This window comes from Sylvia atricapilla, chromosome 15, assembly GCF_009819655.1.
Source record: "Sylvia atricapilla isolate bSylAtr1 chromosome 15, bSylAtr1.pri, whole genome shotgun sequence".
NCBI lineage: Eukaryota > Metazoa > Chordata > Aves > Passeriformes > Sylviidae > Sylvia > Sylvia atricapilla.
Genome location: NC_089154.1, coordinates 3,816,657 through 3,829,094, shown reverse-complemented (window position 1 = coordinate 3,829,094; position 12,438 = coordinate 3,816,657). Strand labels below are relative to the sequence as shown.

General features: G+C 59.9%; 1 protein-coding gene across 1 annotated transcript; it reads right to left on the bottom strand.

The window, feature by feature from the left end:
- Positions 1 to 1,058: 1,058 nt before the first annotated feature.
- On the bottom strand, positions 1,059 to 12,170 carry LFNG (LFNG O-fucosylpeptide 3-beta-N-acetylglucosaminyltransferase). Its single transcript, XM_066329750.1, has 8 exons — positions 11,742 to 12,170; positions 4,931 to 4,979; positions 4,003 to 4,102; positions 3,729 to 3,882; positions 3,553 to 3,638; positions 3,104 to 3,269; positions 2,804 to 2,889; positions 1,059 to 2,717 (listed from the first exon to the last, which is right to left on the bottom strand). The coding sequence occupies exons 1-8, from the start codon at positions 12,135 to 12,137 to the stop codon at positions 2,651 to 2,653; spliced, it is 1,104 nt and encodes a 367-aa protein (XP_066185847.1). The 5' UTR covers positions 12,138 to 12,170; the 3' UTR covers positions 1,059 to 2,650.
- Positions 12,171 to 12,438: the final 268 nt, after the last annotated feature.

Below are 12,438 nucleotides of genomic sequence, written 5' to 3'. Positions count from 1 at the left end.
GGGAAGTGCCCACGCTGCTGAAACCGCAGCCTGTGAGCAATAGGAAAACTGGGGGAGCAGATGGGGCTGGGTGTCACGGCTTCCTGTGCCTGACACAGGTCCCTTCACTGACCCTGCACCAGGGGAGGGCTCAGGGGCACCACATCCTGCACCAGGGCACCGGCCCCGGGCAGCCGGGGGAAGGCAGCACTGCTCTCCAGCCACCCTTCCCTTCCTCCAGGGCACTTTTTGGGGGTGGCTGGGTGAGGGCAATGCTTGTTCTCTCAGCCAGAGCCCAACCTCACCAAGGGCTGCAGAGGTTGGGGGACTTTTGATTTTTGTGGCTGGCTGAAGGGTGAGTGGGTGCTGGGTGGCTGCTTCAGCACACACTGACTTCCTGCCAGGCTGTATTTTTAGCAAGGCCAACCCCTGATAACCCAGAGACTCGAGCAAAACTGTGAAGTAAGTAAGTGTGCCTCGAAAAGAATAAAAAAAAAAAGGTGCTGGCTCCGCAGGAAGGCGGGGAGGAGGGGGGGCACAGGTGGAAGCTGGCACCAGTGGCACAAACAGGACTGGTTTGGGGAGTGAGAGGGGGCAGACCTTAGGCTAGCACCACAGCCCATGAAGGCTGGGGCTTGTTTCTGGCAGGTGGATGCTCAGTGCCGGCTGAAAGTGCGGAGGAGAGGACGAGGGGAAGGCTGGCCAGGGAAGGGGCTCCTCCCCCGCAGCCCCCAACCTTCCCACGCACACGCCTGGCCGCCGGCTGTTAACAACACCCCGCTAACAACCGGCTCTCACCTCGTCCCCACCGCCTCCCTCCCAGCGCCGAGCCTGGGAAAAACCAGCCCCGAGCGGCCAAGCCCTGTCCGAGCCGTTTGGGAAGGGGAAGGAGGAGAGGACCCTCACACCCCGGGATGCAAATGGCAGCAGGAGATCCCGGTACCCGTGGGAAAAACGGGGCTGGAGGCGCAGCCCCTCCTCGGGGCATGCCTGAGAGCTCGGCCAGAGGTGAGAACATCTGCGGGGGATCAAGGGGTGCTCAGAGCAGCACATCCATAAAGAGACGCCGGAGCCCGGGACCAGGTGACTGTGGTCAGCAAAAAAGCCACTTTATTGGTGACCGCTCCCACGGGAACCCCGTGGCAGCAATCGGGTTCAGGTCCCTGAGAACACACTGTCCATGCTGGTTCCCCTGCCCACATCTATTGCTTTAAACACGTCCTAGTTACAAAAAGCACAAGAGTGACATTCCAGATACTGGAACATATAAATTAAGGTAAGTGATAGTTACAAGACATCGCAATTTTTTTTCTTTCTTAAACAGATTATCAAAGGTCAGGGATTTTTCTTTTTCTGATCCACAGAAAATGTATAAAAAGCATTTTAAAATCTACATATTTCTCAATGTGGTTCTTTTTTCTCTTAAAAAAAAAAAGGCACAGTAAAAAAAATACTGGCTCAATAACATATTTACAACACACCCATTATGGGCTATTTTCGCTCAGCTTCAAGTTGGAAATGTTCAGCTCTGGCTCGGCCCAGGGGCAGAGAGAGGGCTGGTGTTGGCAGGCAGGGCAGCTCTCAGAGGATGCAGGATCCCTCTCCCTCCCTGGATAAACCCCTCTCCATCAGGGAGAGCACAGTGGGAGGGTTGGGAGGTGCCGCCTGCCTGTGGCAGGTGCCCGGCTGGTCAGGTGCCTTTTGGGCAGCACCCACAGCCAAGGCAAGGCTGGAGGATGCTCTGGCCCTGCAGGGGACACCCACACAGCTGCTGGACACACCTCGAGGTGTTCCTCTGCAGAGCTGCAGGGCTGCCCAAGCAGCACTGGAGGGAGAGCCTGGACAACCACGGTGCCCACCCTGCTGCAGCAGCTCTGGGAAAGCCCTCCTCCCACACCCATATTTATAGAAAGTCTTTACACCAGTCTATAAATAGTTCACCCACCAATGCTGCTGGCAACCCTTCACCCGTGTGGGGGGAGCTCTGGGAAGTGGAGTTAACACCAACACCAGCCCACCCCACTGTCTCCCTCCAGTGAGGCTGTTGAGCACCCAGCAGCTTTGCAGGACCCTGCAGGAGCCATTACCACGGCCAGAGGCTTCCCCTGCCCACCTCTGCCCACCGAGCCAGGGAGAAGAGCTCACAGGGCTCCTCATCCGAACTGGGAGCCAGAGCTTCGCTGCTGAGATTTGGGGACTGGGAGAGAGGATGGAGGGGGGTGATGGGAACAGGTTGGGGGGTAGATGCAAAGAAGGGAAGAACACACCAAAAAAAAAACCATTTGAAAGGGGGGAAAAAAAAAACAAACACCAAAAGAAGGAGAAGCAAGCCCAGGGTGGGGCAGGGCCCCGCGCTGCGGCTGCTCCCCACGCATGGCGTGAGGGCCGGCAGCCGCGGGGTGCCCGGCGGTTAAGTGCTCAGTTCCCGGCCCTCCCCAGCGCCCCGGCAGGGGACACGGGCAGCCGGGCAGGCAGGGCAGGGCTCAAGGGGCCGCACAGCAGCCTTCAGTACACACACACACTGTGCAATACCACAGCAACGACGTCCGTCTGTCCGTCCGTCCGTCCGCCTGGCGGCGGGGCCGGACCGACACACACCCGCACGCAGGTCCCGCACGCCCGTCGGATACCGGGGAAACTCGGGACGAGGCTGGAGGGGCACGCGCACCTCCTAGTAAACCATGTTGGTGGGGCACCACGGCGTGTCTGGGTACAGCAGGCAGTGCACGGAGCGGAACCTGCGGGGGAGAGCGGCAAAGCTGAGCACGGGACGGTGGTGGCCCTGCGGCAGCCCGGTTTGGGGGGACGGGGACCCCCACCTCACCTGGATGGGTCCTCCTCGACAGAGAAGGCTCCCTTCATGTGGATGGAGTTGCGCTTGTTTTCGAACATGCCGTAGCTCAGCGTCACCTGGGGGGCAAGCACAGAGGGGTGAAGTGGCCATAAGGATCTAGCAGAGGAAAGGGGAGCTGCAAAATTCACCCCATTTCCCAAAGCCTGCAGTGACACTTTGCATCATCCCACAGCGGTGAGCCGATGGGGCTTTTCCCCTTTGCTGCTTTGGTCACACATCAATCAATATCTTAGCTGGGATGCCCAGTATTTAGGTGACAGCTGGGGGTACCTGTTTGTGGATCTCCGACTTGGGCACCTGGTGGAGGTTCTCCAGGTGGGAGTGGAAGAGGTTGCTCCGGATGAGCTTCACGCCCAGCACGGACTCGATGATGTAGCCGATGGTGCAGTCGTCGGGCAGGCGGATCTTCTCTGCAGTGCTCATGAAGTGGCCCCCGCTGCGGGGAGACAGAGAGGGGCTGCAGAGGAGCAGAGCCCAGGGGATGCGGGCACCCTGCAGGGTTCTGGGGTTGGCCAGTGGGTGCCCAGCTCCGATTAAAAGTCACTTTGAACGGGGGAATTGAGCCCTTTCCAATTGTTTCCAAGCTCCCTGCAGACACCCCCAGAAAGGCAGGGAGAAAGGCTGTGGGACATGATCCAGAACCCATCCCCAAAAATCACCTCCCTGTGCCCAGGGGACCGTGAGGAGTCCCCATGGGAGAGCAATGCCAATGCTCTTACCTGGCCCAAGGGCTCATCTTCAGTGCCAGCCCTCGGCTGATACAGAACCCTGCTCCACCCGTGGCAAACCAGAAATGCACAGGATGCTGTGAGAGAGGGGAACCAACGCGGTGAGACAACAGCTCCTTCTGTACCCAGCCCATATTAAACCAGCCCCAAACTCCTCCCATGCTCACCATCTTGTTCTCACTGATCCTCTCCGTAGCCTGGATGGGTCGGTCCAGGCTGGGCTTCCCGATGTAGATGTCCTGTGTGTGGGGGTAGCTGGAGAGCAGCTTCACCAGCATCCGCACGTTCACGTAGTTGTCATCGTCCACGTGGCAGAACCACCTGCAGTGACAGCAGTGTCACACCCAGCTGAGGCAGCTCCCCAGTCCCCACACTGAGGTACAACCCCAAAAAAGCAAATTTTGCACCACCCTGTCCCCCACAGCAGCCCTGGGCACTTACTTTCTGCCAGACTCGATGAACTTGTCATACTCCACGGCCATCTTGCAGGACAGCGCCTGGCGGCTGTGGGCAGCCGAGCAGTTGGTGTTGATGACATTTCCTGCAGGGAAGAAAAGAGCGGTCAAAACCCAGCACTGGTGCATCCCACACCTCCCCACACACTCAGACGGTGACACTTCACCACACATGTCCCAGGTGTGCCAGGGGGATGGAAACTCATGGGTGATCCCAATTCTCAGTGACCCACATGTTACGGTTTTTTTGGGCAAAGGATGGATTTTGATGGGAACATCTTTTGTGTCCATGTGAGAGAAGGGAAGTGATGAATAAGGAATGTGGATGCAGCAGATGCACCACAGATAAGCCCTATCCACGTTTTAAGCCTGATGCCACTCCACATCACCTTGGCCAGGGTGCCCCAGCCACCCTGGGGGTGAAGGGGGTGTCTGTGAGCCCTGAGCTTCCCCAGGACGTGGTAGCAAAAATCCTGCCCTATTTTGCTTGCCTAGCTCAAAGGCTCTCAGCCTGAAAAGGAGTAATTTACATGGGGAGAATAGACCACGCTGACCCCAGCCCTGAAAATGCTCCCATGAAACCCTGTCTGCGTTGCCATCAGTCCCAGCTCACCCCAGGGACAAAGTGGTGTAAAGGCACCCCACCCTGTTACTGTGATCCCCACCAGCACCATGCAGGGGATAGGCTGGGCTGACTGGGAAGTAAACCTGTCCCCAAATGGGGCTCCTGGGCAGAGGGTGCTTTAAGCATTATCAGTGAAACAATTTGTGTCATTCTCAAGCCAGGTTCCTATGGCAAAGGGTTTTTCAGAGCTCTCAGGACAGGCCCCATGCCAACCACATTCCACAGGTAGGAGCTTTTCAGGGGACCTGGCCAGGTCACACACACAAAGGAACAAGAGCCACAGACTCACGTGCTTGCTTCTTCAGCTCCTCATCCTCCCCGTCAGTGAAGATGAAGGTCTGAAAGAGAAGACGAGGCACCTCTGAGGACCGAGGGGCTGACACCATGTGGCTCTGGGTGTGACACAGCACCCCTGGGAATAGTTCCTCCAGGAACCTCCAGGAGGCTGGTGGTGACTTCTTCCCCCTCGTCAAAACCCCAAGTGGCACTGGAGAGCCGGGCACCCACACGACACGCCCGGCTTCAGACCGAGAAGGATGCTGAGCTCCCCTGGGAGCAAACCCCAGTCCCAGCACAGAGCATCCCCTTCCTCTTCCCTTTCGCATGGGGCAGCAGCTGGCAGGGAGATTTTGGGGGCCACAGGGGCTGTCCCCAGCACAAGGGGAGGCGGGGACACGGAGGGGAGCAGGTGCAGAGGGCGGCCCGATCTGAGCAGGGATTTCAGCCTTGAGCCGGCGCGCGTGGCCGGGGTGCCGGGGCAGCCGCCCAGGCAGGTGTGTTTGCCCGTGGCGCCGGCTCCCAACCGCGTCCCCACCTGTGTCAACAGCACGTGGCTGTCCTTGGCCGCTCGCACAATAGCTCCACGACTCCGCTCCTGTGTCCTACCCGAGGGGGCCGAGACGTGGCCAGTGAGTGCCACTCGCCAGCCCCGAGGAGGGGATAGTCCCGCACTGCCCCATCCCAGCACGGTCCCATGGTGCCGGGCAGCACCCAACCTCCTCCCCGGGCCCCTGAGCTGCCTGCCCGGCTGCACTCCTCTATTTACACAGCTAATTCCTGGCATATGTCACCCAGGAAGGAGGACTGGAGGGGCTGCTCTGGGCCTGGGATTTGGGGAAGGACGAGAAGCAGGAGGAGAGAGCAGGGGGTGGGAAAGGCATCGCCATCAATCAGCGGGCAGCAAACAAAGCTGGAGGAGAGAAACCACAACCAGCTGCCAAGCGCTATTAAAAACCAGACGTGCACAAAAGGGCAAAGGAAGAAAGACAAAAGGGCTGGGGGGGAAGGCAGGAGGCAGCAGAGGGGGGACGATGGAGCGCTGGGGATGATGAATTACAAGTGAGCTGGAAATTGGGTGCCACCCCGCAGCCGGCCCCGGGAACGCGCTGGGGTTTTGTGGCTTGTTTGAGGAGCTGGGTACAATAGTGGGGTTGACTTTACTCAGTGAGGAGAGTTAAGCGGGCAGCAGTCATTAGCATACAGCTGCACTGGTTAACCCGGCCGTGTTTGCTCAGGTCCCCAGCCGGGGCTGGTGGGGAGAGCCCGGAGCTGCAGCGAGGCTCAATGGGAGGGGACGGGGCTACAAGTGACCTTTGGGGCTTGAAAAGGGGAAAAGAAAAAGTGGGGGGAAAAAAATGATGGAGGAGGTGGGAAGGCAAGTTCTCACAAAGGCACGGCCTGCCGTGCAGCCTGCCTTGTGGGGAGGGCCAGGGGTCAGGAAGGCTCCGAGCAAAGGGGATGGGGAAGTGCCGGTGAGGAGGGGACAGCTGGGGAACAGGGACCCTTCAGCTGCAGGGCCAAGGATGCCCTGTGTCTCCATGGACACATCGCTGCTGGGATGGCACAAGGTCAGTGCTGTGTGTAGAGGAGTGGGTGTCACCCCCACCCAGCTCGGGGTACAGCTGCTGGTCCCCATTTCCCCCAGGTGCTCAGGGAGGGGTCAGGCAGCTGCTCGGGGTACAGACTGAACCAGGGCAGCAGGACAGCATCCAAGGATGCCCCAGACAACCCCATCCCACAGCGGCGTTGGCACTCCAGCCCAGGTTTAGCCTCGCTGGAGGGGGCCAGGGAACACCCAGCCTGTGCACAGGCCAGACAGAAAATGTTTGCTTGATTAGCTCAGAAGCGCCGTCCAGCAACTGCCTTCAGCTGCTCCAAAAATAACCCCACAACTAATCCTGCACTCAGCCTCTATAAATAGACCACAGGGACAATTGTTTATTGCTCGCCTGCACCGAAACCTTTCATCCTACCGAGGCATCTCCCCTCGGCCTCTCCCCACACACATCCCTGTAATATTCCTGGTGCTTGGGGACCAGGTGGCACCTCAGGGCCTGGGACAGGGGCACACAGCTGCAAGTCACCCCATGTGAGCACCTACTGGGGCCTCACAGGTTTCCTACATCCCTTCCAACTGCACCATGGCATTGGATTAAAGTGAAAATAAAGACTTCATTGTTTAAATTAATTTTGTAATTAATTTGTGTTTCTTGGAGGGGAGATGCACCCTGCCTGCATGGCGCCCTTCACCTGGGGCTGCAAGGGAGAGGAGCAGAGGTGACAGCCAAGCCTGGGAGGGGATAGGCCAGGAAAGGATGAGAACAAGTCAAAAACACGAATCCACCTTTGGCATCTTCCCTTTGGGATGCCAGACAAGAGGGCAGCATCCAGTTTGTAGTGGTGCAAGTGGACACTGCAGCCAACATCCCTGAGCTGTCACCTGTCACCTAAACCACCACCTCCAGGCCCAGCAAGCACTCCCAGCCCTTACACCCACCTCTCTCCCACTTGGCCCCTGTGCCAGCCACGGCACCGAGGGGTGCAAGGACCTCTCGGAGCCCCCTGCAGTAACTTTTCCTGCAGGGTGCAAGAGAGGAAGGCCCCGCTGCCCCCTCCCCTCCCCCTCAGCCCCTGCAGGAAACCTCATTGTTCTCAGAACTGCAGCTTCAAGAAACACAGGATGCCAAATCCGTCCCGAACAATAGCTGCCAGCGCTCCTCGCAGCCCCGCACAATGCACGGCCCCGCGGCCGGGACTGAGCGGCACCCGGGATCTCCGCGGCCAGAATGGGCTCAACCCCCCCCAGGAGCCAAGCAGCCGCCGGCAGCCCCCACTGCCTCCTCGCCCTTGGGGAGGGCTCCTTTTTTTTTTTTTTTTTTTTTTTTTTTTTTTTTTTTTTTTTTTTGCGTCCCCTTCATTTCTCCTTTCGGGGTGACTCATTTCCCCTCCATGGTAGAGCGCACGGGTTGCTCATAGCTGGGTGCTGCAGAAGGTGTCCCACGAGCCAGGGCCACCCCAGAGTCAGCACGGCCCTCTCTGTGCTGCCTGGCCGAGTGGTTCTGTCACTTCCCCGGGTGACACACTCTCAGCATACCCCAGCCCTGCCACCGTCCCACCAGCACAAACACCAAAAGGGGAACCTCGGCCAGGCAGGCACCCCGTGACCCTGCAGTGGACAAATCCTGACCCTGTGCCACATCTCACTTCCCCATGCTGGGACAGGATGGAGCACTCCAGCACCCTTTTTACAGCCACTTGGGTGCAGAGCAAAGGAGGGAGCAAAGAAGTGCTGAGTGGGGGGCCCTCAGTCCCCAGCTGAGCAAGGGGCTCTGGAGCAGGGCAGGATGCTGCCAGAGCTGCCTTTGTGTCCCCCACAGCAAATGTTCTTCTTTGCCCTCCAGCCTCGGGGTTTAGGGGGGAAAATCCCCACCCCTCTCCAACAAGTTGGGAGCAGTGTGATGTCCCCGCAATGGCAGTGTGCCACCATGGCAGCAGCCCCGATGCACGGTGGTGGCTTTCCCCGGGGCCGGGGGCAGGTCTGTGCTGGCACAGGACCTGCAGGGGCGGGGAAGGGGCTTGCAGGCCCGCGGGCCCTTCCTCCCCCTGCTCCTTTCAGCAAGAGGAAGAATCCTCCACTGTAATTTTAAATGCTATAATTTTTTAATAACCTCCTCCAAAACAATGAGCTCATTGTGCGGCAGGGGTCCCCCACCCTCCCGCCTGGTGCTCCACGCGCCGCTCGCCGGCTCCGGGGCTTTTATGGGCAAGGACAGCAGCATCGTTTGGGACAGGCGATTAAGGGGCCCCCACCCCTTAAACCCACACAGGCCGCCCCGGGGGACAGCAGGGAGAGACCCTGAGCCCCGATCCGAGCTGGGCAGTGCCCGGCAGGCCCTGGCACACAGCCCGGGGCTGGGGGAGCTCCGGGATGAGCAGCTCTCAGCCGCGCCGGTGGGAGTGCGAGTGAGCCTCGCATGCCAGCACGCTCCAGAGCGTGGGTGGGGACCCTGGCCAAGGTGCTAAAGAAATTTGGGAGCCGCCATCGGAGGAGCGCGCTCTCTGGAAGGCAAAGCCCTTCCCTCTGCCCCGAGAGCAGGAATTTTTTTTTTTTCAAAGGCTGCAATTACCGCGCCGCCGAGCGGGAGGCAGCCAGCGGAGCCCACGCTGCCGGGCTGGAGCCCCGGCGGGCTCCGAGGCGTGTGCCGAGCTGCCTGGATGCCTCCGGGGTGCCCCAGGGACACCCGGCCGCCTTCGGGGTAACCCCAGGGGCAGCGGAGGTGCCTTTGGAAACTCCGTCTCTGGAAATCACCCGACTCGGCACGAAAGCAGTGGATTTGGGGTTGCTCCTGTCCAGGATTTCTGCTTAATGGCCATTTTCCTCCCCCCTTTCTTTCTTTTCAAGTGCAAAGTTCCTCCAGCCCACACTCCAGCATCCTAAGGATACTGAGACAGCTGGAAACTCTCCCCAAAGCAAGGAAGGGAAAACCCGCAACTCTTCTCCAAAAGCAGCTTGTCTGGCTGGAATTGTGCAACCCAAAGAGGAGATTTAGAAGGGAATAGGGATGTGCTCTCTGTGCAGAGAGGCAGGAAGGAGAAAGGGGTGCCCTTTGCAGTGTCTTGGAGGTGACAGAGGGCAGGAAACAGGGACTATTGTGGGCAGAACAAAGAGCAGCCAAGGAAGGACACAATGGCTGTTCCCCCTATCTGCCAGGGTCCAGGCAGCAGCTACCTGCTGGGTTTAACCCCTTCCCAGCAGTGTGTGCACCCCTCCTGCCTGGCGAACGAAGAGCCAGAGGGAGGCTGGCGTTTGAGTGAGAGGAGATGAGGAGAAACAGACACAGCATCAGGCAAGGGAGATTCTCAACCCCTGGGCAGGAACTTCCCCACGTCGGTGAGGCAGCTCACGCCTGAGCACCGTTACTGAAAGCAGAGTGAGAGAGGATGAGCAGAGACAGGCCTGACTCAGACCAAGAGAGACGTTTGAGCGAAGGCAGTGCCCCGCTGCCACCAAAACACCCTCCTGGGATGGAAACCAGGGGCCCAGGCAAGGAAGGGATGCAGGAACTGCAGGGAAACAAGAGCCTCATAGCACCAAAAAAGCCCAAGCTGATGCCCAGTTTGGGGAAGCCCGAGGTACCACAAAGCCTCCCGGAGACAGTGGCTGGCTCGGTGCGGGAAGAGCAGAGGCAATCCCCTCCAGCAGCGCCCATTCATCCCCTCCGCCCCGCGTCCCCAGCGCCCCGCTCTGCTCGGCAGGAGTCAGCGCTGCCCCCGGCTCTCTCGGCAGCTCCTTGTCCTCAAGTGCTGTACAAGAGCCGTCACTCAGCGGCTTGGCTTGTCAGGCAGGCACCTCGTCGGGCTGCGGCCCCCCTGGCTTCATGGCCCTCATCTCTAGGCAACCTGACCTGGACACGGCCGGCTCCGGCTCCCTGGTTCCCATGGAAAGTGCCACACAAGAGGCTGCGAAGCCTTTTCTCTGCGCCAGGAGAAAAGGGGCTTTGTTAGCTTGCCCAGGGGGACAGCGTGAGAGCCGAGCCTTGGGGCTCTGGGAATCCAAACGGACAAACGAAGCACAACAACAACAAAAAAAAAAAACCCTAGAAGAAAGCCGGAGCTCACAAGAGGGAGGAGAGAAAAAAAAAAGAGCAGCCATTCCCAGGATCATCTGTAGGTGCTCAAAGAGCGTTTCACTCCACCACCACTCACCACCCCCTCGCAGTGACAGCGGAGCATAAAAGAGGTTTCCATTAAATAACTGGACCAAGGAGAAGTGGCAGATCCACTGCCAAGCCCAGGAAACCAGAGGAAAAAAAAAAAAAAAAAGAAATAAAAAAGGAACAGAATTCACAGGGGGAAAAAATAGCAAGATAATTCTTGGGGTACAATGCAGGAGCCAGGCCCCCACAAGGTCCAGCAGACTTGGGTGAGAAGGGCAGAGGCTGGTCAATCCTCCCCCCATGGCCTCCACCCTCAGCCACTCCAGATTTCCAAGGAAAACAGTTTGCAAGCAAGAAACTGAGTTCCAGGCCAGGAGGAAACACGTGAAGACAGTAGGAAGAAAAGGTTAAGACCAGACATAACTTACTTTTGGGAAGCTGTCTAAGGGTAGAAAAAGTGACTTAAGAGCAAAAGGCAAAGCACATTTCCTAAGGAAACAGCTTTTTTTTTTTTTTTTTCTTTTGAATTTTTCTTCAGTACTTAAGGACAGAGTAAGAGACTGCCAGAACTCCGGGGCAGGACATCAGTAAGGTCAGGAACCAGACTTGCTGCAACTCCCTCGGTGTGGGTGAGCCGGTGCAGACCCACAAGAGCTCGCAGCCACTCCAGTCACTCACAAGGAGACCGAGAGCTTCAGCACATCGCGGCACTCTCCCAGCCCCGGGCTGATAAACCGGGTGTCCTTTGAGCAGCACAACCGCAGGGGCCTGACCCGGACTGTGGCACCACGGACACCACTACACCGTGCCTCAGTTTCACCAGCGGAAAGCACCTCAGACCAGCCCTGCGATGGGAGATGCTCAGCAGGACAGACCCCAGAGCAGAGTTTGAGGAGGCTTCTGAGTGTGGGGAGCCGAGGTCAGGCTCTCTCCATCACTCACCCTGCAGCGCTGCATCTCACCCTCCCGAAAACACAGCCCGGGAATCCCAGCCGGCTCAGCGATAAGGGGAAAAGGGAAGGGGAGGTGGTATTTGCCGGGTCACGGCAGATCGAAGGGCCGGGACCGCGGCGGAGAAGCGTGGGCTCCAGCCCGTCCCGAGCCGCTGCAGCCCGGCCAGCCGGGAGGACCAGCCCCGTCTCCACCCCTGTCCCCATCCCTTACCATGTCGCGGTTGCGGGAGATCCAGGTGTCGAGCAGCAGCTCTAGCCGCGCCTTGTGAAACTTCTTGGTGGTCTTGACGGCGATGAAGACGTCGCGGGGGGAGATGTCCTCTGCCGGCGGCCGCGGGGGGCTCGGCGGGGCCGGGGGCAGCTCCCGCCGCGCTCGGCTCAGCCGCCCGAAGTAATCGGCGAAGCTGCGGAGCCCGGGCGGCCCCTGCGCCGCCGGGGGAGCCACGGCCGCCGCCGCCCCCAGGCTCTGCAGCGCCCGCTGCGCCCCGCCGGCCTCCCCCCGGGCCAGCCCCGGCCTCCCCGGCGGCTCCACCATGAGCACCAGGAGGCAGGTGAACATGGAGCCCACGAGGGACAGGAGCAGCTTCCTCCCGCAGCTCTTCAGCATCCTTCTTCCCTCCGCTCCCTCGCCTCTCCGCGCCGCCGCCGCCGCCGGCCCCCGCCGCGCCGCCGCCTTTAAAGCGCGCCCGCCCCGCCCGGGGAGGGACGGAGCCGGGGCCGCCCCACGCGGGGCGTGGGCACCGCCCGGCCCTGCCCGCGGCCCGCCCGCGCCCCTCCGGCCCCCGCCGCCTCCCCGGCGGCTCCTGCGCTTGTCCCGGCCCCGCCGGGCCCGTCCTGCCCGGCCCCGGGCTCTGCCCCGAGCATCTCCGGGAGCGCACGGCTGCGTGCGGCCAGGGCGCCTTATCCTC